Source organism: Vanellus vanellus, assembly GCF_965231255.1.
Source record: "Vanellus vanellus genome assembly, chromosome: 1".
Lineage (NCBI taxonomy): Eukaryota > Metazoa > Chordata > Aves > Charadriiformes > Charadriidae > Vanellus > Vanellus vanellus.
Genome location: NC_138905.1, coordinates 78551678 through 78577394, shown reverse-complemented (window position 1 = coordinate 78577394; position 25717 = coordinate 78551678). Strand labels below are relative to the sequence as shown.

Genomic DNA, 25717 nt, shown 5'->3' with positions numbered 1-25717 from the left:
GAAAGTTTCTTCTCAAGTACTCCTGGTGAGCAGAGCAGCCACCAGCATAAGAATGGTATATTCACCACTTCATCCACTTGGGAATTGGTGGGTTACATTGACTGAAAATTTATTTACCCTAAAAATCCTGTAATGCATCACCCTCTTAATGGCAGGCAAGGCACCAGCCCAGAGAACTGAGCACATAAATCACAACAGTTGGAGACAAATGAGCTACAGCTGAACCTGTCATGTCCTCTGGCTCTCAGGCACACCTTAAGGGGATGTCTCATGCATGCCAAAAGGCTAGAAACAAACCTAGCCGCTGGCTGTTCTTTTTGCTACCTGCTTCTCCTGGGCTGCTTTTCATTGATGCTTAGCTCGTGTTATCATCCTCTTAGCTGGATCTCCATGTGGCTATCACTCTCTCATGCCTGGCTCTTTTCATTTTAACCCTTTGCTTTGTCCCCTTGTCATCTGCTGTTTCATAATACCCCACATCCATCCTGACCTCCTCTTTCAGGCCCTGGGCAAGCCCCCTGTCATCTGCTGAGCTCCTCTGCTGTATGAGCCTCCCCGTATTCATCTTTACCACAGGTTGCTTCAGTGCTGGCTGGACAACTGCAAGTTGCCCCAGGTAACTCATCACTCATCTGTATGAAAATAATCATAAACCACTATTAAAGAGCAAACTGCTTTTAACTGACCAGCAGTAACTCAGTGTTTTGCTGAGTACTTATAAAAGGTCATGGGTCCTTTACTGTTTCCAGTTCTGACTAATAGCACCCACCATTAGTAACATCCAGAAATGGTGGTCTCACTCAGTTGCTTTTCACTTCCTTCTTTAGCACAGAGTATCACAGGACCATTTACCTAAGAAATTACACATGAAAAAGATATCTCCAGTGTCTAACTGCACCCTAACAACTTGACATAATGGTGGTAACTACTTCACCCCCACCTGCAACTGTAGATGTGCTAAAGTATACACTGGTCATTGATTAAATGATGTAGTACTTAACTTCAGCTTTAATGTTTCAGCTGATCAGCATGTTTACATGAGTAAGAAGTGATGTAGAAGACTGCCTCCTCTTTCAATTGAAAAATAAAATAGAATAAAAAATAAAATAAAATAATATAAAATAAAATGTAAAATTTGTCTTCCTCCAGGTCAAGGTGGACAAAGCAGGCCTTCTGCAGCCAAGGCCGGTACCCTGCCAGGAGCGGGTATGGCATGGAGGGAGGCACAGCATGTCTTGGTACTTGACATGGGAGCAGCTCTACCACAGGGGACACCAAGCAGGAACAGCCGTAAGCCAGATCTCGGGTTACCAACTTCTGGAGTCAAGAAAGAAAGGAGTAGAAGCCAGACTTCTAGATGATTTAATTAAGTAATTTCAGCAATCATTACTTTTGGTGACTTGATGACCCAGAAGACCAAAGTCCTCTGCCCATGGAACAGAAAGCACCCATATACGCTTCAGCTCATGGCCAAATAACACAGCCTGAGCCTCAACCTGCTGGGGTGTCCTTAACAGCTGGCCTCCACCCTGGTCTACCAACAAAAAGCCATGACCTACTGCTGAAGCAGTCCTGATCTTGTGCTACATGAAATGAGACGTGCTGCAGGAAGCGTTTACAGGGTCAAGCCCAAACACAAAGTGAGGTCCTGGCCTCATGCACTGCCCTATTTTAACCACACAGGAAAACAGCTAAGAAATGTAACCATTTTCTGCTTAAAAGCAGCAGATTCCTTGGAGGAAAGAAAAATGCATTAAGAAATGCATTTCTTTCTTTAACTGGCAACGAGTCAGATCAATATGACTGAAAGAAACAGACATGCATTGGCAATAATCTGACAAATACCGGGTAACAATAGTTGCCCAACTACTCCCAGGGAAAACTGAAATTAGAAGTCACAAGACATACCACAAGGCAGACACAGAACAGTATCTGCAGTGAAAACACACATTACTCAGCCAACACTGCTAGTGGTGAATTGATAAGGGTGTGCAGACTGCAGTGCACACCCTGGTGACCACAAAGCCAACAAGACCTGCTTCTTATTTTAGCCAAAGAGATAGCAGAAGCCTTGCTTGTAAGAGATTTGGAAATCAGCACCCTTACAGGCCATGCCTACTTGTTATTCCACTTTGGCGCCCGTAACACCTTTCATTGCATCACATCTAACCTTCTACAACTTGAGCAACACAGAGCAACCTGGACTCTGAGCAGGCATGAAATCACTGCAAGGAGGAACTGGGAACAGATGGGCCAGCAGCCCTTGCCATGTGCACCACTGGCAGCACAGCACATACTCCCAGGTATGATATGGGTCACATTCTGGATTGAGGTCTGCATCCCTCCATCTTCCTTTGAATAGATACAGGCACATCCTTAGTATCATCTCATATCTAATAATCTAATCTTTACTGATCTTGCAATGCTCACACACAAACCTATGGCAGCGAAGTTATGGTACAGTTTACTTGGTTGAGAAGAGTATTCAGGAGTGGTTCCCAGGTGTGTAAAATATTTGTTTTCTCTGCAGCACTGTGCCCTTTCATTGACCAAGCCCACTCAGCCTCATGCCTTGGAGGAGACCATAGTGGCTCTTGGAGCAGCAACTGTTGCCCAGATAGCTGAAGCTGTCCCTCCTGTGCACAGCCGCTCAGAGCTGCTGCTCCTACTGCAACACGGAGCATCATCATGGGAGTCTCTCACCCACACTTACTCTATCTGCAGCTGACGTGCACAACACTCTACTGAAAAATCCAAAGATCTGGCTTGTATACCCCCTGCAGGAACTCCCTGAGCTCCAACACAAAATCAGGAAGCCCAAGCAGGTGGCTCAACTCAACTGAACTGCCTCAACTGCCCACCTTGTTCCCTGGGAGTCAGCCCTGCAGAGTGAAAATATAATTCTGGATTAATTAATTATATATAATATATATATATATTTACATAATAATCCAGTGTTATACAAATGAAATTACATTTGTGGAGCCGCATCTGGCCTCCATTTACACATGGAGTAAATGCAAATTCATGAGTAAACTCATGGAGGTATCAGACGTGATAACCGATTCCTCTCAGCCTTTGCAGTAGAATCAGCCGTGCAGTGTCAGACCAAAAGTTAACTAAATTCAACATTTTCTTGCTAATAGTGATAGCAGGAGACGTGCACAGGCAAAAAAAGGAAATAGGGCACACTCAGTGTAGGATTTCTTGCAAAGTACATTGGTCCTTCTGGCAAACAATGATGTAAAAACTTGCTGCATGGGACTTTGTAGTAGCCCTTAAGCATAAACAATCTGTGCTAGAAATTATTTAACCAACAAGATGAAGATGGTCAATAATTGATAGCATAACTATTTTCCAGAAATAAAGAACCAGCCTACCTACCGAGTCCTCTGAAAAGGGGAGAGGATGGATTTCTTTGGTATCTTCCCTAAGTGCTTTCCTTGTGTAGTTGCAGCTTTCCTATTTCAGAGGCGAGCAAGTACAATGCTGAACTCTTCTGCTGTCTGACAGAGAAGGACCAGACTGTTGGCAACAATTACTCAGCTTAACTCTGAATGTTAATTGCAGTTAAATGGAACTATGCTCACTGACATCAGCTGGGGGTCCAGCCCAAGCCAGCAAGGGTGGAAACAAGGTGAAAACAGGTAAGATATGGAGAGTGTGACAAATTTTTCCACTTATGATGATGACATCCTGAAGTTCACTGAATCATAGAATGGTGAGGTTGCAGGGGACCTCTGGAGGTCATCTGGTCCAAACCCCCTGCTCAAGAAGGGCCACCCAGAGACAGTTGCCCAGGACCACGTTCAGATAGCTTTTGAACATCTCCAAGGATGGAGACTCCACAACCTCCCTGGGCAACCTGCGCCTGTGTTCAGTCACCCTCACAAGGAAAAAAAAAAGTGTTTCCTGATGTTCAGAGGGAACCTCCTACATTCCAGGTTGTGCCCACTGCCTTTGGTCCAGGCACTGGGCATCACTGAAAAGACCCTGGCTCCATCCTCTTTGCACACCCCTCCCTCCCCCCCCTTCAGATTTTTATATACATTGATAGGATCCCCCCCAAGCCCCTGGGCTAAACAGTCCCAGCTCTCTCAGCCTTGCCTTATAGAAGAGATGCCCCAGCCCCTTCACCACATTCATGGACACAGCACTCCAGGTATGGCCTCACCAGCACTGAAAAAAGGGGAACAATCACCTCCCTTGACCTGCTGGCAATACTTGGTCTAATGCAGCCCAGGCTACCCTTGGCCACCTTTGCTGCAAAGGCACACTGCTAGCACAGTTCAACTTGGTGTCCACCAGGACACACCGGGCCTTTTCTGCCAAGCTGCTTTTCAGTTGGAAAGCATATGCTGGTGTCTGCACTTGTTCCCCCCCAGGTGCAAGGCTTCGAACTTCATGCACTTGTTGAACTTCATGTGGTTCCTTTCAGCCCATTTCTCCAGCCCATCGAGTTCCCTCTGGATGGCAGCATGACCCTCTGGTGTATCAGCCACTCCTCCCAGTTTCGTGTCATCAGCAAACTTGCTAAGGGTCTACTCTGCCCTGTCATTCAGATCATTAAGGAAAGGCTGGACATAGTTATTGATCCCTGGGCTATGTCTCTATTTACTGGCCTCCAAATAGACTTTGAACTGCCATCACTGCCTCCAAGAAACCACCACCACATTTCATCAACCACAACAGCAGGGACACTCCAAAATGAAATCAACTCCAGGGAATGCCAGGCTTAGAGAAAAAAAAGACAACCAAAATGTAACAGCAAGTAGAAAAAGGGTCACAAAACCTGTGTGTCACCAGCTAAACTTCCTTATGCAACTTAAAAATCAAAACAAAGGTCCTGGTTCCTCAACAATATTCATGGAGCATCCATGTTAACAGCTCTACATTTTCCTACTGGTTTGTGCCTCAATTTTTGCTTGGAGCACAAACATCAAACAAAAGGCAAGTCCAATAAAGAGGTCATAGACAGACCTAAGATTTCAAAAAAAGCAAGCCTCACAGAACATCCAGTTGTGAAGAAGCCAAGAAAAACAATTTTAGGGCATGCTGTTGAAAATAGGGTGAGTGGCTAGCTTGTTTGCAAAGATGGAGGACTTGCATAAACAAGCATATACCCCACCACCCTCCCTCCTTCCTTCAGCACAAATTCATACTGAGAGGCCACTTCGGCCTGAGCCTGTGGACCCACTCTTCTTCCAAACCCTTCCTATCTCTCTGACTCAGCAATCTACAACTGGAACAAGGGACCCCAAAAATTCTCACAGCCTGGAGCTGCAAGGCACTGGGGCGCATCTTTCTCCAGACACAAACACACAGGCAGGCAAGCCTGGAAATAGCCAGGGCACAACAGCAGGCATGCGTCGTTGCCCAAGCCTTGCACTTTCACCACATGCTCAGGCCCAGGCGACTGATCATTTTCGTCAACGTCCCAGGTCAGATGTGTGCTTCCAATTCCACTGCCAGCTGGACAGAGGAAGGAGATGAGCAAGAAACACATCCAGAGAAGACACCCATGGCTTGGCTGGAGCCTGCAAGCTGCCATGGAAGCACTACATCTGCTTGGAGGTGTGCAGGGGGGACAGGTATTTTAAGGATAAACACTCAGCTTTACACAGGCTTTGAGAAAGGTTTGAAGCTAATCAAACCAATTATAAACATCATTATTTTTCATAAAACAAACAATACTAGGAGCCCTATTCTCCACCCCTTCTGACAGAACGAGGCTGCCCTGCCAGCAAAACCCCAAAACAACATCTTCTCAAGGGGGAATTATTTCCCTTCCACCTTCCTCTTCCAACCTCTTCCCCTTCATGGACGCAGCCGGAAGGGGCATCTTTAGGGACCATTGGGACAGCAGCCATCCCCTGTGTGTCCTCCAACAGTTCTGCTTGAGAGAGAGGCCACAGCCCCTCATAGCAGAAACAGTGTGAACAGCCATTCTCCAAAGCCTGCGCCCATTACCAACCAAAACCAAGGATGGCTGGCAATCATCTAGTTTCATCACCAAAACACAAAGCAATGCACAAGTGGTAGGCTGTCTTGCCATTTACTTTCAAAAAACACAACAGAGGGAGGTTTCAAAATCCTGGCTTGGAACAGGACAGCAACAGAACTACATGGTTTTGTAAAGGTGAAATGACAAACACTAGAAAACTAGACAAACACAAGTCAAAACAAAGTAAGAATTAACAGGCTGTGCAAATGGTGTTTCCTTCAATGGGAGATCTGTCTGCGCCGTGGGATCTGTCTGCTCTGGGGGATCTGCTTGCGCCGGGGCATCTGCCTTTGCTCTACACGGCTTGTCCTGTCCATGCAGACCAGCGAGAAGCCTCCTCCTCCATCTCCACCCGAGGAGTGGCTGGCCATCCTTGCCAATCTATCCATGTTTCACCAAGACACATGAGGAAACAGATGACGGACCCGCTGAGGCTGAGAGCTCAGCGGCAGCAGCCTCTCTCCTCTCCCACTCGCGCTCCTCCTGCCAGTCCCTCGTGGGGAGGTGGAACTGGCCTTGCATGGGACAGCTGTTCCTCTGCCTTTGCCTATGCGGCGAGGTTACCGAGGCCACGCAGAGATGCAGACACCGCGCCGGCGACGCCACAGGACACGTGGAAGGCGCGGAAGCGCCGCCCCAGCTCCCGCGGCCGCGGCCCCGCAGAGCCGCCTCTCGCGCCTCCACCCGCCGCCGCCGTGGCGCCAGAAGCACGGGCAACCGCCAGCACGCGCCCACCCATGATGCACCAGGGAGCAAAGGCGCCTCGCAAACGCCGCAGCCAATGGGCTTCCACATGCAAATGAGCACAGTGACACCGGACACGGCCATGGCCGCAGCCCGCAGCACGGCACTCCGAGGTCGCCCGCTGGGCCCTTCTCCTGGGCTGCTCCGTGCAGAGCCCTCTGCTTCCACGGGCCCTGGACAGGCTCCCAAGAGCACACACCTCCCACCATAACCCCCTCCTCCCCCCGATGCCTCCTGAACCCTCGGGCCAGTTCCAGCCACGTCTGGCTGGGGAAGGGAAGTCCCACAGACAAAGTCTATGCAGAGGTGCCAGGGAACGGAGGCGCCAGGGAGAACCTCTGTTGAAGGCCCCTGGTGTGGGGCAAGGGTGAAGCTCGAACTCACCTCTACAAACCACAAAATCCACCTGAAAAAACACACACACAAAGTACCCACAAGCCCTCTCAAAGGCAGTCCTGTGCCACTGGTCACAAGACAAGGGAAGGAATGGGCAGGTGGCAGCCCTTCTCTGCGTCACACACAAGTCACCCCCACCTCAGCGCCACCGACTACAGCAGCTTCACACACAAGTGCATAAAACAAACGTGGCGAAAGATGTGGTAAAGCAGCATCACCTTCCTCTTCTGTATGACATCACACTGAGGTTTATCACACACATTTCCCTCCGCTGCCATCCCCCATCAAATCCCTCGGGCTGTTTCGGAGACACTTCTGGCTCTTGCTGTAAGCCTTGGGAAGAGCCCTCGCGAGTGACCGGGGGATCACGACCACCAGCCTGGCTGCCCACGCACAACCAGGGACTCTTCTGCAGCCTCCGCAGGGGAGCTGCCAGTGCACTGCTCCCAACAGCTCAACCACCACGTCCCCTTCCTGAAACAGCCACAGGCAAGGAGGCGGCAACACCAAAATCCTTAGCCCCGGCTGCCCTCCAGTACTCAGGCATTACACAAGGATTTGGTGCTTTCACTCAAAACTGACCATGACCAACAATGATTGAGTCTTACCATCAAAAGGTGAAGTAGTAAACAAGTGCCAGACCTGCAAAATAGCAACAACAACATGCTGCAGTTTTAAAAGTCTGGCTTTTCATACAGTATCGACAGACAACCACACATCACGGCAAGTCAGGCCGGGGGAAGGTTCTCCAAAGATACCAGAGCAAACCCACTGGTGAACCCAAGTGCCCAGGGAAGAGAAGTTCAGGAAGCTCCTGCCTTCACTGAGTGCCTGAAGCAGATGACCTGCATGTAGGGGAGACTCTGGTCCAGAGCCATAGGACAGTCCCACCCAGCCCACCCCAACAGCCCACCCCTGATCACCAGTGGGACCCAGCACAGGAGCGCTCCCCTCTTCCCTCCTGCCCCTGCAAGCACAGGCCATGACCAAGAACATGAAGCACAGCTAACATGCTACCGGTCCCTACTTGGCCTGTCATCCTTCTCTTCTGCCCACCACCCTCAACTTATCACTCATTGTTTTCACTGTTTTCAATCCCAAAACATCACTTATACTGAGATCAGTTGACCAAAGCGTTCTCGGTAAATACTGTGAGGTTTCCCACGTAATTTTACAAATGTTAATTGAATTTTACTTCTCAAAAATCTTTGCAGAAAGCATACATGTCAAAACATCAGTTCGTCCTTCCAACACAACAACTCAGTGATTAAGCTTTCCCTCAAAGTCAAGTATCCACGTATTGGTCAAAGAAGCAAATGCGCAGAACAACCGCCAGCAGTAATGTATGCTTGCTGTGCTGCAGTAATATTTCACCTGTGTCTAGAAGAATTGTCTCCAAAAGACTGAATAATTTGGACCGATCCTCTGTTAAATCTGCTCCCAAGCACGGTACCAGCCTGCCCCAAAGAAATAGGGAGCAGTTGCCTCAAGGAGCAACACAAAAAGTCACTGTACACAATAACCCTGGCTCCATCCTCTTTGCACCCTTTCCTCTTCAGGTATTTATAAACATTGATAAGATCCCTTTGAGCCTCTTCTTCTCCAGGCTGAACAGTCCCAGCTCACTCAGCCTTCCCTCACATGAGAGATACTCCTGTCCCTTTATCATCTTCATAGTCTTTTGTTGGACTCCCTCCAGTATGTCCATGTCTCTCTTGTACTGAGGAGCCCAGAACTGGACCCAGCACTCCAGATGCGGCCTCACGAGTGCTGACTAGAAGAGAAAGATCACCTCCATTGACGTGCTGACAAAACTTTGTCTGATACAGCCCAGGATACCATTAGCCTTCTTTGCATCAAGGACACATTGCTGGCTCATGTTCTTCTACTAGCTTCAACAGGGCTTAGCATTTCTGGAGCACTCTCAATCCAAGAGCTTCAAGTCCCATAAAAATGTTGAGTTAAACTCTGGGAGCTCACTGAGAGACACTACAAGATCAATTGACCCGTTTTGAAGAGACATCTGGGTAAAAATAAATGCCCTCCATCAAACTAACTGGGAGCAGAAAGAGGTCAAGAACTGGGAGTTTAATCTTCCTGCTCCTGCTTCTTGTCGGTGTTTGCCATAATAGAAAATTTCAGGTACCTCCTCCTGGATTTCCCTGATTATTCATGCCATTTTCATCCCAAGCAGACAACTCACACATTTTTTAGCCTTTAGGAAACAGACTCAAAACAGGATCAAAACTGCTTCAAGCAGCGACTAATTTTGCTTTGTCCAAGCCTGTGTTGACTAAGCTGAGCCTGATCCACTTAAACTGCGTGTGCCCTCTTCCCTGTTGGGGTTTCTCTGCAGCAGCCCAGAGGGAGAATGAGAAAATGTGCCTGGGCTCGGGGGAAATGGAGTCCACGCCTTTGCAGACTGGAACAAGCTAGAAGAAAGCAGTTTCCCCTCTCAGAGGGCTATCTCAGCCCGGTGGAGGGGGCTAAGAATTCATAATGGACTAATTTTCAGCAAACCTCTAAGACTATACTATGTGTGTTCGCAAACAGGCATCTCATGGAGGGAGGAAATGTGAAAAGTAGGACTTTTACATCCAATTCTCAACTGCTTTAAGTCAGAATAACCCCTGTTAGGTTAATAATTTTATACTGGTTTACAAGTTAGGAAGGCCGTGCCCTATGCATTACATGTCCATTCCTAGGCAGTAGTATCCTTTTTGCATGTGTTGGACAGATGCAGCTGCACAATTCATGGCTGTATTGTTATAAGCCCTCGGTAGTGTTGCCTCACATTATTTTTTTCTGTCTTCATTTTATCCTAAGCCACCAGCACATTGGTAAAGCCTAGAATATTTGAAGGGTTAAATCATGTCTTGTCTCATCTCTGCCTCTTGCTTTTCTCATAGCAACAGCATTCATGGGAGGGAGAGGCAGAGAGGCTTGCCACTGCCGTATTGACAGAAGTCAGCACTTCAGATCCCTGTGACTGCCTCAGAAATAAAGATCTTGTCATATTCACTTTAATCTCCAGCAAGTGCCAAGTTATGTCAATGTCAGCATGAGAAGCTGCTCTGTCTCTCTTCCTTTCATTGGTGGCACTGAGACAGAGACAAAAGATAAGGAAGACAAAACACCCAGACACGGTTTGCGTTCAGCTGGTGAGAGCTTTTCAAATGGCTCGGCTGCTGAAAGATTGCAATAGGCTTTTTCTTTCCAGAAAGGATCAAGCACTAAGAACAGGCTAGTCTCTCCCTGACCCACAAAAATCCAATGTATTATTTTCCTTTAAACTGTTATTAAACACTTTATATGAGACTGCAGAGACAAAGCAGATGAAGACTGAAGATAAGCAAAAGATATGATTAGAAGTAAGGAAGTTACTTTGAGGCTTTAAATACAGCGCTTAGGATCCTGCAGAAACAGCTACTTTGCTAGTAAAGATCCACCAAAAATAATGGTATGCATTTCTGCCTTTCATAGTTTTAGGGCTAGAGGTTGTCTGATTCCTGGCTAAGTGACTCCCCTGGGCACAGATGAGAGCTGCAATCATCTCAGTCAAATAAGCTAATGTGACTTTGAAACCCACCAAATGAATCGATGCAGAGGTGAGTGTCTCTGAAGAGCTGTTTATGGAATAAATTTGAGTTGAAGTTAGTTTATCTGCATTTACAAATGCTTTGGCACTTCCATGTTACACTCACAGGCAAACACACGTGCACGGAAGCACATTTGCAGCCCCATGCAGAGATCACCCTGTGAGTTACCAAATAATTAGATGTGATGTTTAATGTCCAAGAGAATACAGCTTCTCATTTCTTTTTAGGCTCCCTCCTGAAGTTCTTGCTGATCTATACACATTAAACTCATCTAACCTTGCTGGGGAATTGATGACTTTTAACTCTGCACATTCAAGTCTTATACCTGGTCTTGTCTCTAACTGTTTTCTCATTTAACATTTATTACAAGAAATTCCATCTTGGATTTATTTTCAGGTGGGTACTCAAACAGGAAAAAAGGATGGCAGAGCCCTCCCTCAGTGCATCCAGGCTCTTTTGAAGAGACATCCAAGAAACACTTTTGCAGAGCTGCAAACATTAACTTGACTGCTGTTACTTACTTGTGAGGATTTCTGATACTGCCTTTCACAGCCACACTTGCCTTTTAAATCATTAATGAACATTTCATCCCTCAGCATCCTCCATGCTGCTTCATCCTTTCACATGACAATCTCCTCCACAAATTTTCTTCATTTCTGAAATACACTTGACTAAACTAAGCAGACATGTCAGCTGTGCCTTCTGGATTATTTAAATTTTTGCCATTTCTGGTAGTGACACGATTTTCACTACCATCAACTCATCCCTGTGAGCCAGAAAGCAGCAGACCACCTTCAGATCACCTGTCTATCCTGGCTTAAGAAGGTGTGCGGTTCAGACACCACTCAGGCAGCTGTCTGCGTAGGCAACCAGTCACTCAGGAGAGCTGCTTCCCCTCAGCCTGCTGCTTGTGCAGGCAGGGAGCAACGCACCAGGACAACTGGGAACTGAGCAGCGCACTCCTGAGTGAGCACTTCGTAGTTATTCTTGTGCACAAGGAGGTTGAGCTTCTATCAGTCCCAGAACACAGATGTTTGGGAAGCCAGCTGCCTGGCAGCCTGGGCCTGAGGGAGCTCTCCTGGCTTGCAGCAACATCTTTGCTGAAAGCAACATGTTTCTACAGAACAATTCAATTTCAATAAAAAAATCTTTGCCAATTCAAAATATGTGGGAAGTAACTCACTGGATCTAGAGTGGAAAACCTTTTGCAGCAACCCAACACGTAGAGGATAAAAAGGACACAAAATCTGAATTTACAGCCAGAGAGCACTGAGCAGTGTACTCCCCAAATGCAAACAATACATGGATTAGGGACCTGATTGCAGAAGTGGCTCTAAAGGGCTGACCTTCCCTCCTTTGTCCCCATCACCTGTCAGGGACACGCACACTGGCAACTCCGTGCTCTGGCAAAATTCAGCAGGATTCAGCAATTCTTGCAACAACTGTGGTAGATCTACATGTAATGGAAACCTGCGTGGTTGAAACCAACAGATGTCCTGACCTACCTCTTGTAGATACGACGCTACTACTGAAACAAAAGTCTTTTTTTTTTTTTTTTTTTTTCTTCAAAGCTGGCTGATGCTTTAATTTAATTCACATAATATCACCCAGACGCATCCATGGAGCAAGCCTTCTCCTTGCTTCTGTTTTAAATGTTAACAACACTGCTATATATGACCCCATTCCAGAGCTTTTCAGACAAAACTACTGCCCAATTTCTCCTCTACTATACACAGGTTTTAGCAGAGCTGCATTAGGCAGTATAAAGCTAAACATTTGTCCTCATGTGATTCAGACATTTTGAGAAACAATGGAAATACCCCAATGCTTCTTCCAAGATTTTGTTCTCTTCAACTAAACACAGAAACCACAAAAAAAGCTTGTGAATGATACAGGACAAATGAGGGATTTTTTTTTTTTTTTTCTTGGAGCCCAATAGGCAACCTACAACCAGAGGACAAGGACATTACTCTCTACAGGACATTTGGACCACTAGGCAACATTATCAGTTATAAAATCACTTCTAGGATGATTGTTTCCTTGTACTCCCCATTTGTTTGTCCAGATACATCTACTGTCTCTTGCATTAGGCTGTGCGATCTTTAGTGCAGAGACCATATTTTCATTGTATTTATACAGTGCCCAGTGCATGAAGGCTCTCGTCTGTGCACACTAGCCAAAAAAGAGGCTTGGAGATACACGGTGGACAGTAATAGAAGCAGCTGGCAGCTCTTAGCTGCTCAAGGAGAATAAATTTAATTGGTTTTATGTGAGAGCTACTCTGAGTGCAACAGCTGTATTTTGCAAAATACCCTTCTGACAGATTTCAGCCAGGCTAAATGATGGCTTTTCCTCTTGCCAGCATCTGCTTGATTGCAGCACGCTTGCTTTTTGCTTTGCATTTGGATCAGAGAGCACTAAAGCGCAATCCTCTGCCTAATGACTTCAAACCAGAGGCCTCTGGATCCATTCTGAAGAGAACATGAGTCGGGAACATGAGTTCCTTCCCCTCTCACACCTCTGGCTTGCCCCCCTGCAGCTCCCAACCTCTTTCTGATGGATGGTCTCTTCCCAGCAACACCAGGCCGCCATGGCCAGCCGGTTCACTCACAGCAAAGCCATAACGTACCAGGGACGCTCAGTGCAACTGCCCACGTGCCTGACTCGCAGGCATGACCTGTCACATTGTTGTCACCTTGCGCTGCAGAAGTTTTACTGCAATCACCTGGTAGCTCACTGGTAACAGAAGAAGACTCCCAACAGATAATGGTTTAAATCAAATAATGTAATCTGAATCCTCTAACATCACATGATTAACTGTTTACCTTTTAATTGCCTGTAGTAATTGGGTAGTGGCAAGTTAATGAATTTCACAGTACGTGTCACATATCACTGGGCCATATACACATAGTTGTTTCTTTGGCAGCCACAACAGAGCTACAGGCAAGACTGTGAAATTACTGATAGTAGACAATTAACCCTGTCCACTCACCGTGGGAGAAAGGATGCCTCCGAGAGACTCATTCAATCACTCCCCTATCTTTTGCAGATTGCAATGCACAGTCTTTTTGTTTTCGGAAGAATTACACCACAAAGCAGTTACCCTCTGCACAAGTCCCTGTGCCACCAGCCTGGTACACATGGTCCCCAAGGAGTACTGGCTCTGGCACTAGCAACCACAGGCTGGGAGAGGAAAGGCTTGGGGATGGGGCTTGGGTGGTATTGCAGAGCAGGAGCTTCCATACCCTCCACAACTCTTTCCATTCTCAGTGCACCTTCTGGGGAGAAGGCGGAGGCTAGGACATTATATATAATTTGTTTTGATCACCGTGTCGACTTCAATGGAAACACGTCTTCCCATAATGATAAAGTTCTATAGCATAGATGGAGAAACAGGCAAACACCAAAACCCCAGGAGAAATCACTCCTGACAGAGAGCAAACAGCTGACAGAGTTGCTTCCAAACAATTCATACAGGAGACGTTTGGTTTCACTCCTCTGTAATTATAGGGGACTTTTCCACAAAGTGGCCATTAACATCAGTGTGGGCAAACTGCTCTGTGCCTGCTGACAGGGGAAACCCCCTTTCTAAGGCAAGGAGCACTGGCCATGCCCTGGTCCGTCCCCAAACCAGTCAGGCAGCTGGCTGCTTGCCAGCGACCACAGCCAGCTCCAGCTCCTGCTGCCTACACGGCAAATGGAACTTCACAGCATCTGCGTTTCCACTAGCTGCTGCTTGGGTCCCTGTAACTTGCTCAGGTCACTGCTGCCTCCAGGAGGACTGAGCAGTTTGGGCATTGCTGAGAGATGCTCGTCAGTCATGACCACCTAACAGACCCACGGCACAGGCAGCTCCCCTGGTTGTGTGCCCTGGCACTCTGCAACTGGCTGCTACTGGGTCTTGACCCAGTTTACGGGCATAATCGAAGTCAGGAGGGGGAAACTGAGATCAGGAAAAGAGCTGCCTGCAAGGATGAGCTTTCAGCTGTCCTCCATGTGACTAACACGCTGCCAGCTACTTCCCTCTCTGCATTCCTCCCTTCTGCCCTGTGGGAAAATAAGATGGGGTCGGGAGAGGAAAAGAGTCAGAAGGCAACACATGGGAAGGTAAAAGGTGATGAAGCAGCCAGTAAGATGATGGGAGAAGAAGCTCTGTTACCAGCAAGCACCAGTGTTCAAAATCCTGTGAGCACCGTGCAGCGCCGTGTCTGCTGCAGGAAAGGCTCAAGGAGCACAACAGGCATATGGGCTGCCTCTGAAATCTGCTGGTGGAAAGCTTCTCTGCTAGCCCTGTGCCCAGCTGGAAAGCTTTAGGCAGTGAGAAGGCAGGGGCGTGGTGGTACCTGCACAGGGGATTATCTAGCCCCGCACCCAACTGCAGCTCAGTACAGATCGGACTGGAAACTGATGTTGACTCGTCTCTGAAAACCATGGGGAAGCCCATGTACGCAACACTACAAAACAACCCTGCACAGTCTTTCTGTTGGAAATTACTTTTGCCATTTTTCTCGTGTGCAGGGCCAGATGAATCCCAGCAGGACAGAACAGTAGGTGCTGCACCAGCCAACCCCACCACAGCACTGGCTGACCTTGCTACCTGTATGGACACAACTCAGTCATGGAGAGCAAACAGTCCTCCCCTTTGGTGCCAGGTGCCACCACTGCCATAGCTGGTAGATACCACCCACAGGTGGCACCTGGCATGGCTTCCAGGTCTGTGGGAGGCCATAACAGCCATGAAATAACTGCCACCTCTTGGGGACTTCCACCCGTACAGCCTGGGGCAATTCAACAGCTGCAATTCCCCGGTGGCTTTGTCTACCTGGAGACATCTAGGAAAATGAAGTAATATTCACTAAATTAAGAACAGAAAGCTGTTTAGATAAATTGTGCTTAGGCATCTGATGTAGAATTGAAGTGTCATTAATTTAACTTGCCTCCCTTCCTACCCTTTTAATTCTAAGAATGAGTGTCCATACAGAGTTTTAATGAGGTTTAATTAATCTTCTTTAAAAGGTAGCTTAGATTAACTTTCTTATGTTCCCCCTGTAGACAACCCACGAATTACAGTATTAAAGCACCCTGCCTCAAAGGATTCTTGCATCGTGGGAACATTTCCTGCTCGGAGTTTTTCAATAGTCAAAATTTCTATGGTATCTTTTATGCCAGTTTTAGTCTACTGGCCCAAATGGGTCCACAAAAGACATTTGTATGAACTAATGCAATTAGTTAAAACCACCTCCCTCTTACTTGATAAAATTATAGGGTCTGCAGGGACATTCTAATTCAAGTTAAGAATGATTTTACTGATTTAACTCCATTTTGTTAAGGATTAAGGACTTGCCTAGCAATGAACTTGTACTGGTTTTAATAGGCCAGTTTCATTAATGGAGGCAAACTCCAGGAGACAGATATGTATTTCAATAAGGACAACCTCGTTTAGTTGAGGTTAAGCATGTATCTAACTGACTTGAGCTAAACCAACTCACACTTAGGTTGCACAAATAAATCATTATGGGCTAACGTAGTCTCAGGTGCTGTAGGCAGCAGCTATGCTGTAACTCTAACCCCAAGGCAAGTGTTGAGCAATTTGAAGGAGGACAAGCACTTCACACCTACCACAGTGCAAGACAGCAAACAGGCAGTAACTGCAGAGGACCTGATGGACCACAACAGCATAACGCAGGGCAGTATAGACAACTGCTGTGGCGTTTGGCCAGCTCCGTCTGAAGCCATACCTCTGATTAACTAACTGGCATCCTTCACAGAAGTGACATTTTACTTAATGCAAGGTACTCTTAAAATGCACTATAAGCGTACACTCAAAGGTAGTTTGCAAGATGCAAATTGTCTTCTAAAACAATAGTGTTTAATTGGTATGTACAAGGTTATGGTCATGTTCCCTTGAACACTGGCTTTCTGTTAAGAGGAGGGACAAGATGCACGTTTGAATTACTGTGCCATGGTGTTCACGAGACAGGTTCATATATAACAAAGCAAAACAACTACAACATTTTATGTTGCTTTCCTGGTTTTCTCCTGTTTAAGGTTGCACAAGTGGGAACGTGTAGTGTTGTCAAATATGTTAAGAGCTAGTTTTGGAGAGTATTCGATTTCAAAATGAAATCTGTTCTGCTAATATGGCAATGGATTTCCAGTGGCCTTTGTTAGAAAGAGGGTCCACGTGAGTGCAAATCTTTCAAGGTCCCTGGTGCAGAAATGCTGGCTGTGTTGGAGTTACTACTAAAAAAACCCCACTGTCAGTCAGGCTTATGGAATGGTTAATAGCAACCACGCTCACTCACCCTATCTGTGTCCCTAGAGAAAACATACTTGTGGTGAGCTGTGAAGTAAGTGCCAGGTGGAAACAGAGCTAAAAACATTATAGAGGGAAAATGCTTCTCATGTGGTCAACTATAATCCTACACCTTATAAATGGAAAATGGATAGCCGCTGACTGTCACTTACTCGCGTCCTTACCACTTACACCAAGGTCCCCAGCTATGGCAGGGAAATTGCTCGACTGACATGCAAGCAAGCGAAGGTGGTACTTTGGTTAGTACAGATAGTGTATTTAGCAATCCCGCCTGGCACCATCGGCTGACCAAAGTGTCAGCACCACTGTAATATACTTTTAGACCTCTCTCGTTCCCCTGTGTTGCACTCAGGCTACTGCTGCTGTCACTTTTTTGAACTCTCCAGTCAGTTCCCAGCTTCTTGTTTCATGCTCATTAACACAGCACATCCCAACCCGCTTGAGGCAATACCCCAAGATGTAGATGAAATAGTTCTAGCATTTTTGCTGCTTCCATGCAGAAATGATTCCCAGCATCAGAAAACTAGAGCAATAATAAAAAACATATGAAGAAATTAAAAATCAAATATGACAAGTACTCCTCACTACCAAAAAGGTCAAGATTTTCTTTCAAAAGGATCTTTTTCCTACAACAAATGAATGCTATGCCTTATTAAAAATCATGGCAATACAAATTAATTCCATGATAACAAACCTGTGTCCATTTAATTACTGCAAACTGCACTTGCTGATAGAGACAGAATAAGACAGAGGATATTGCTTAGAAGCGAGCTTTGTTTCTACATAATACTCTTGAAGGTCACATTCTCAGTTTTGTGTATGTCAACACAAAGAAATGGAAGACTCTTCCCTTTGTGTCAGGCAGCGTCCCAGCTGTAAGATCTCTTACCTGACTTTTTATGTGCCTGTGGGGCTGAAACAAACGACAAAGACAAGCCACCCTTCCACCAGGAAGAAAGACAACACATTTATGCACAACCCAGGGGACGCACAGGCTTTTGATATGGTGATTTATATTTAAATAGGGTCTACAATACCTTATTTATTGGTTTCTGCTTTTTGAGTCTTATAAACCAGGAACTCAGAAAAAGGTAAAGAGAAATTAAAAGCATGTTGAAACCTCACGCCCACACCACTTTGTCCGACCTATGCTTCGGGCGTAAGAGATTTAGTATGACAAACTCTCAAAAGCAACCACCAAATTCTAAACCCTATGGCCATAAAGAATTGACCCCAGTTGACATCCATTGTAGTGTTACAGAAAATTTGTTGTTCCACAGGCAGGACCCTACAGTTTTCCGATAGTAAAGGGTATTTTGTTTTTAACCACTACACTGTCTTTGGTTTGCTGTGTGGCTGCTGAGATGGAAAAACAGCGCTCTGCATTCTGCTTTCAGCTCTTGCAATGTGTTTTTCCACCCCTTTCAAGTGCAAGGACCTGAACCTGCATTTAGGAACTTTCCAGAGATAACAAATAGGTCCCACCGGGCAGTTTTAGGTATTTATTTTGTCTTCCTTTACAGAGAAAGACAACAGGCAAGGGAGTTCAAATGAAGCTCAGAGAAGCCAAAAAGGAAACCACAGGTTTTATTTTTCTCTTCAGAGCTTATGTTTAGTGAGGCCTCATCCCTCAGCACGAAAGATATTGTGCTGTGCCTTTCTGCAGTTTTGAAATACCTCGGGTCACCCAGAGAGATTCTGTGGACTCAAGTAACACTGATGTTAACTGAAAGATGCAGATAAACACTGTAATTCTTTTTTTCCAACTTTCTCAGACCTCAGGAGAGATACCTGGAGATAAGATGTTCCTGTTTCAGTGGCAAAGGTCTTCTTTGACAACACGCTTTGGGAAATAATTCAGATTGTTTCTCCTCTGCTGATAGTTTTACTCTCTTTGGTTCACAGAACATAAAGGAGAAAATTCTTCTCTGCTTATCCCTCTCCCTCCAGCTTCCTAATTTCATCCAAAGAGAAAGGTTATCAAGGCAAGACTGACAACTCAGTGTAGGTATGTGAGCTCCTGTGCATCGTTCTGTGCTCAAAAGCAGTTTTAGTTCTTTTACTTCCCTCAGTCGTGACTCTGCTCTTGAAGGCCCTGCAACTCAAACAGTAGCATCCTGGAGGCACTTCAGCTTATGTTGCCTGTAAGCAGCCACAAAGGATTAACGTTTCAGTTCGTGCTTTGTAACTGGGTCAAGGCTGTGCTCCAACCGAAAGTTTGAGTGGTATAAGGCCCTTCTTCCAAGCAGTGATAAAAATCCCACTGACTTCCAACAGCACAGGAATATCACTCTGTCCCCCAGTTCTGCTTTCCCAGTAGATTGCTGGTTTGTAATTAGACCAGGTAATAGCACCGGTGAGAAGTGGCTTTACTGGACTGGAGAACCCAAATCTAATAATTAAATCGAGGACTAATTTCTGATCCTTTAAATGGGGGTTATCTTACAACAAACCTTCAGATATAGAATCTGCTATTACAATACTTGTAACAGCTTTATTCCAGAAATGGAGGTTCTTCTTTCCTTCAAACAGGGACTGCATAAAGAAGATATAAGATTTTCCTCTCCCTGCCTTTTTTTTTTTAGGTCTTTGATGTTTTCAACACAAAGAATTGAGGTATTTGGCTCTCTGGGCAAATTGTGAGGTATGTGTCAGGTTGGTGACCCCTTCTATCCCAGTGTATATCCTCTATCACGTCACTGTATGCCAAAGGATCGGTGCAGGTGCTGTACCACATGCTCGGGTATTAAATGCATGACTGGTAGGCACACATACAGCAAATAGTTTACTGTGAATAGGAAAAAAGATTTGATGCAAAGAAGAAAAAATAATCACCCAAACAATGAAGTAAGGGGTGCAACTTCATTTCAGGCCCTTTTAATTCAGGAGGTCTTTGGCAGGGACTAATTTATTCTTCTTGCCAGAGCGTGGACAGCTGAGCAAGCAAGGAATGTGTGCAACTTGCAACAGGTCAGTAACTTCACAGAGGTCAACAAAATAGCTTCATTGGCTTCAGCATGTGAGCAAACTCACACTCAGGTAAAACACAGGCTTACTGAGCTTTGCTGAATCAGCACCTACCTCCTGAATAAAGTCCAAGGTTTGCTGTACCTTCCATTCCCTCTTGAAAAAGCTTCCCTTCCCCTCAGTAAAGACAGTGTCTTCTGACAAACTGATATAGGCTCTTCCCCTACGCTATGTCAAGCTAATACACAAGCAATACTAGCTGCACCCTGCATTAGTTACCAAATCTTTAATCCAGTCTAACAGGACAGACTGGTGTACGTCAGCATGGGCCTTTGTCAGCCCATGGCCTTCAGCTGACATTACAGCTGCTGTCTTGAAGAACATGACCCACTCGTTAATTGCGTAACACAGATGCAAAAGGCTGTCAAGGACAGGAACGGGGAAACTTAGCACCAGGTTCAACACTTGGTCCAGCGCTGACATCACTAGCCTAATCTAGCCATGGGAGTCTATTCCAGCATCACCAAGTTTGTTATGGAAGAGAGATCCACAGTAGACAGAAATAGGGATTAGACAATGTCCACTCTAAGACATCATCTCTCAGTCTGGGAAATCCGTATGCATGAGCCCACCATGTGCTCTTTGGACAGCTTAATTATTATCACTCTTCCAGCCCTATTCACATGATGAGTTAATTTAAGTCAAGGAAATTCCATTATTATGCCATAAATGTATAAAATTTGCTTTTGTTTAATGTGACATTTGAGTTTGGGAAAAAGCCTTTGCTCTGAAATCCAATTATTGACTAACACTGCTAAGCATGTACATAAAACAGCTCATTCCCAGATCCTTTTCTGACCTTTTCCTGTAATTTCCATTAGATTTTAAACCACAAGTTTGGCAGAGCTATTGTGAAAGGACCCTACCACACAACCGTAGGTAACGTATGCAGAAATAAATGCTCAGGGGCAAACTCCCTCTCACTTCGTTACTGATTTCCATCAACAGCTTTGCAATGAGAACGGATTTGGCCTTTTACTCTAAACAGGCATCCGCCTTGTTAACACCTCTGGTTGTTGAAGAAAACAGATTTGAAAAGAAACTGTTTCTTGTAGCACTAATCCTGGCAAATGACTCCACATAACCTCCTATGAACTTTCTAAATCAGGATGTTATTCAGTTCCAGCTCACCACTGAATTCATTCGAAGCCGGATCTTGCCCATAGCCAACACAGACTCTCTAAAGAAGAAACCACAAAAAAACCTAGCAGATCTATTAGCAACGGCGCTGCTGAAGCCTGGTGTAGAACAGACAGTTTACCTCGCATCTAAGAAGGAATGAGGCCTGATAGAAAACCTTCCTGTGATTAAGGTTTTCATGATGGTACTCTCTCATGTGTAGTCTCTGGTGTCCATTAACACAGCTGGATTCGCAGTTCAATTACATGAATTCTTTGATGTCTCATTATGCAGTTAAGCCCATGCTCCAGTTTTTCCCTGAGGCTCCTCTCTTCTCTCCAGACACTAATTTCCACAAAACTCCTAGGAATCTTAGTATCTCCGATATTGCTGTCATTGTGCCATAATCAGCCAGCAGTTTCAAGAAGCATTTGGCAAGTTGGAGGTTAGGGAGAAGGGAGACAAGGGGCAAGCAGGCAGTCCTATCACACAAGTATCTTTTTCTGAGAAAACTAGGTTAAACATACCATTATACACTCCAACAAATGTCCACTATGATAGCAGGGGTGAAATACCATTTCTTGAACAGCAGAATCTTACTCCTTGCTCCATTTTCATCACTGGCCTTTAGATTATCCTACTCTTTAAAACAACTTCAGACAGAACTAATTCATACATTGATGAAGAGCGAAGAATCATTTTGAGTGTGAGAAACTATATTCTTTCATTTACTGTAAATCCATTTGTTTATTAAAAAAAATCACCAGCCAGGAAAATCTCAATTTCCGCACTCCCTAAGAATCCACTCCTGGCTTTCTCCCTCCCATCTGCCTTATCCCTCTTCTCAACACAAGCTCATGTTTTTCTTTAATTAAGCAAAAAAAAATTTAAACTTGCCTTTTGTATGGAATTCCCCTTTTTGTTTCTCCTCACTACTACTAAAAAAAATAATCTAACATTGAAGGCAAATACCAGCATCTATCTGGTCTTAATGTTTTTGTATCAACAGCTTTGATAGAATTTTGTTCCAGGAACCAAATATGACCACGATTTAACTACAAATTGCATATTCATTTTGTTGCCTACTCTAGATGTGAAGCTTCATATCCGGAATTGCTAATGCAGCATCATGCAGTATTTCATGGAAGTCGTGTTATTACCACATACACTGGTCTGCTTGCAAAACTTAGTATTTCAAGGCCCACAGTTTCAAAACGAGCCTTTACTCTCAGACCCTCGGGATCTTAAGGCATGAAATCTGAACCTCTAGAGTCTCTATGTTTACATATTAGGACAAAATTTAATTGCACAGAAGCTCTGGCATTCTGGGTAAGAAGTTTTCAATGAATGAGCAAAACCACAGACTGCTTAAAAAGACTTCAGCAATACAGTACAGAAAGGCAGATAAAGAAAACAGCCTGAGAAAAGTAACCAATTTACCTGGAGTATTAACAGCATCTGAATAATAGAAGGTGGAACTCTGGCTCTGGAACGTGATAATGCATCTTCCAATTTAATGTTGAGGGTAATTATATTCCTAAAGTGCAGAAGGGCCAGCTGCCGAACCGAGGGCTCCTTCCCCTTAGAAAGAGAAACAAAGCAAGATGGATTATGAGCAGTGTGAAAATGAGTTTCAAAATCTTCTGTCAAAATTCTTTCCTCCACTTCTGAGGGATTACAAGAATGGTAAACCTGAATGAAAAGCAGAGGAAACATAACAAAGGACACAGAGCAGCCTACAAATCTGCACAGTGAAATTGATTTGGCAGTAATGAATGCTGCAGACAATGACTGAGTCTGACTATGTATGAAGATGATGAGGTTGGGGTGGGGTGTGGGGGATCGTACTTAAGACAGACTATATATGAATATTTTGTACTTTAACTGTAATGAAATGTATCATATGTTTAAAGAAAAAAAAAACAAAGCAAGGTTGAAAAAGGGTGGAATTTACATTATTTCTGAAGATTTTGAGTACTGGCTGGATACTCTCTTCAAATACAGTGGGAATCCTGACTCAGCCCACCTCCTTTTCTCTACAGTTTAGGATACATCACTATAAGGTAGAAGCAGAGCTGAAGTTTCATGTTACATTTTCAAAAGCATCTTTTTGCAGTTCAGCCATCACTTCTCATTGAAAAAAAACTCATCTGAAGAATACAATGCTAGCTCTGCCTGCAGAGATTAACACCACTTGCCTTATACGTGATGAGTTGTAAAACAGTTCCCATTGCCAGCACCAGGGCTCTTTCCTTGGGTATATATAGCTGTACACATATATGTATTCTTGCCTGCAGTTTTGAGTACTGCTAGCCAAATATTGACCCTCTTGGAATGGCTCATATTCAGCTGGTATTGACTTATTTTAGTTTAGAATAAAAAAGCCTGACCCCACCCCACCCATTCCTTTTCACTTTGTTAAATTAATTGTACTGAAGTAAAGAAGGCCAAATCTGCTTCAGTTGCTAATGAATAGAATTTACGAGAGCACATAAGCACCAGCTGGGCTTTTGGAAGTATCCTTAGAACATCAGGCACCTACATCTAGTTGAAATTACATGGAACGTGGGGTTCTTACCCCCTCAGGGCTCCTTTGAAAATTCAAGCAATTATTTTCATCTGAAAGGTGAGAAGACTTGTGTTGCTAAATTATTTTCAAAGGCCTCAGGAAGACAACAGTGAAAAGGGGTACTTGGTGCGATTTTTAAAAACATCTGAGTGAGTTCTAATCTAGTCAAGTCAGCATAGAAAACCAGGTTGAGAGACTATCTATATCTCTAGGTTCCCAGATGCCTTGGATTTAAATTATGTGGCACTTAGAAATAGGTTTTTAACACCATATTATATCTATGGTTTTAAAGTTTCTACAGGTAAGACACAAGTCAATGGGTGAAGTGTAGCCCTGTAAGTTTTTACAGCTCTTCTCCTGAATCAAATTCTGTGTAAAGTTGCAGCTTTTCCACCGAATTCAGATTTCATGCCTGTAATTAACTGCAGATACAAATGGTAATATCGATAACATTTGGACAATCATTTTAGGCATGAAGTCCACTTGGAAAAATGGGAGAAAGTTTCCAAAGTTTCCCCAAGTATGTTTAGGCACCCAATGCCCACTAAAATCTGTAGGCATCTAAGAGCAACTCCAGAAGGTCACTTACACCTATCTGGTACAGATTTTCAACTCTGTGGCCACCACAAAGTTAGAAGAGTGAGCCTCATCCAAATCAGATCAAGTACCTATTTTGGATTTAAAATTACTGGAATCAAATACTGAGCCAATATAAACTGGTGTAATGTCACTGACTATTGCTGTTCATTTATAGTAGCATAGAACTTGACATTGGAAATACAGTTCCTTTTCAAAAGTGGAGATACTTCAGAGATGAATTCACATCGCAGAGAAGGAAATGTATATACTTAAGTCAAAACAGCTCTGCTTATTTCAATGTGTGCGTATTTCAGTTTATTATTCATAACCTTTTTTGACTTTTAGTGTCAGTTGACAGAACAACTAACCATCCTCCCTGTATTCCACTCCTGTTTTCAAAGTTCCCCTTCATCTTTTTCACCCAAGCACTTTAAACCGCTGTTTGCATAAGTAACTTATTTGCATGAAATGACTATACAGAACAGCTGCACTGGGAGGTTGGCCCAAGGAGAGGGAGTTAAGGATTGCATCAATCTGTTGATGAACCAGTAAAGTTGCTTTTTCCAGTTTTTCAAGATTCTATTGGAACAAGAGTAATTTTTCACCTGCACAGGATAGAAAATAGCCTGAAGCATGGGCAGGACATCACTGAAGAAAAAATCCCAAGTTTCAGCTAATGTATCCAGTAGTTTCTGCCCTGCAAAAACACAAAACAAACTAGTGAACCATTTAGGTTGTAATCAGCTAGCTGCAAAGACTAAAACACTCAGGAAACAATGTGGACCTGCAACGCTACTATTAGCAGTATGGAATTAGTATTCCTTTCACTGTATTGGATCATTCAGTATTTGTGCCTTTTCAGATGACATATCTAATGTTCTTAGTAAACTCAGACTTTGAGGTTAAAGCTTACTCAGAAAAACCCCCTCAAGAATAAAGAGTAATAGCTCAGGTTACCTCCTCCTCTTGCAGCAATACCTAGTGGACAAGACTGCGGAGGAGAGCAGTAGGAGGAGGGCAGAGCAGGTTAAATGTGGAAACATTCCCACCATGCTCCCCTCTGCCCTCTAAGCTGTAAGCCAGCAAACTGTGCTCTGTGGAGATCTTCCACAAAGCATCTCCTCAAATTGATCCCTTAGCTTCCCTGTATCTTCACTTACGTAGAAAATCTCACCCAAGCTCTATGGAAGAAGAGAATGGTGTTGCAGCTCTACTTTTTAATGTAACTTTCAAAGGATGCAGTCAAAACCTACTATGACGTGAGTTCCTCATAGCAGGGCCACCTTCCTTTCTATTCCCTCCCCCGCTGCAGCCTCCCGGTGGAGATTGGAGAAGCTCTGGCCAGGTCCTACGCAAAGTTGGAC

At 44.7% G+C, this 25717-nt stretch overlaps 1 protein-coding gene across 1 annotated transcript in view; it reads right to left on the bottom strand.

The window, feature by feature from the left end:
- The window catches only part of PRR5 (proline rich 5), a gene marked incomplete at its 5' end in the record, with an annotated part of 57990 nt that overhangs the window by 10981 nt on the left and 21292 nt on the right, over window positions 1-25717 (bottom strand). Inside the window, 2 exons of the mRNA XM_082490377.1 lie at window positions 22646-22786; window positions 24959-25050. Coding sequence (XP_082346503.1) covers window positions 22646-22786; window positions 24959-25050 — 233 coding nt within the window. The remainder of the gene's footprint in view (window positions 1-22645; window positions 22787-24958; window positions 25051-25717) is intronic.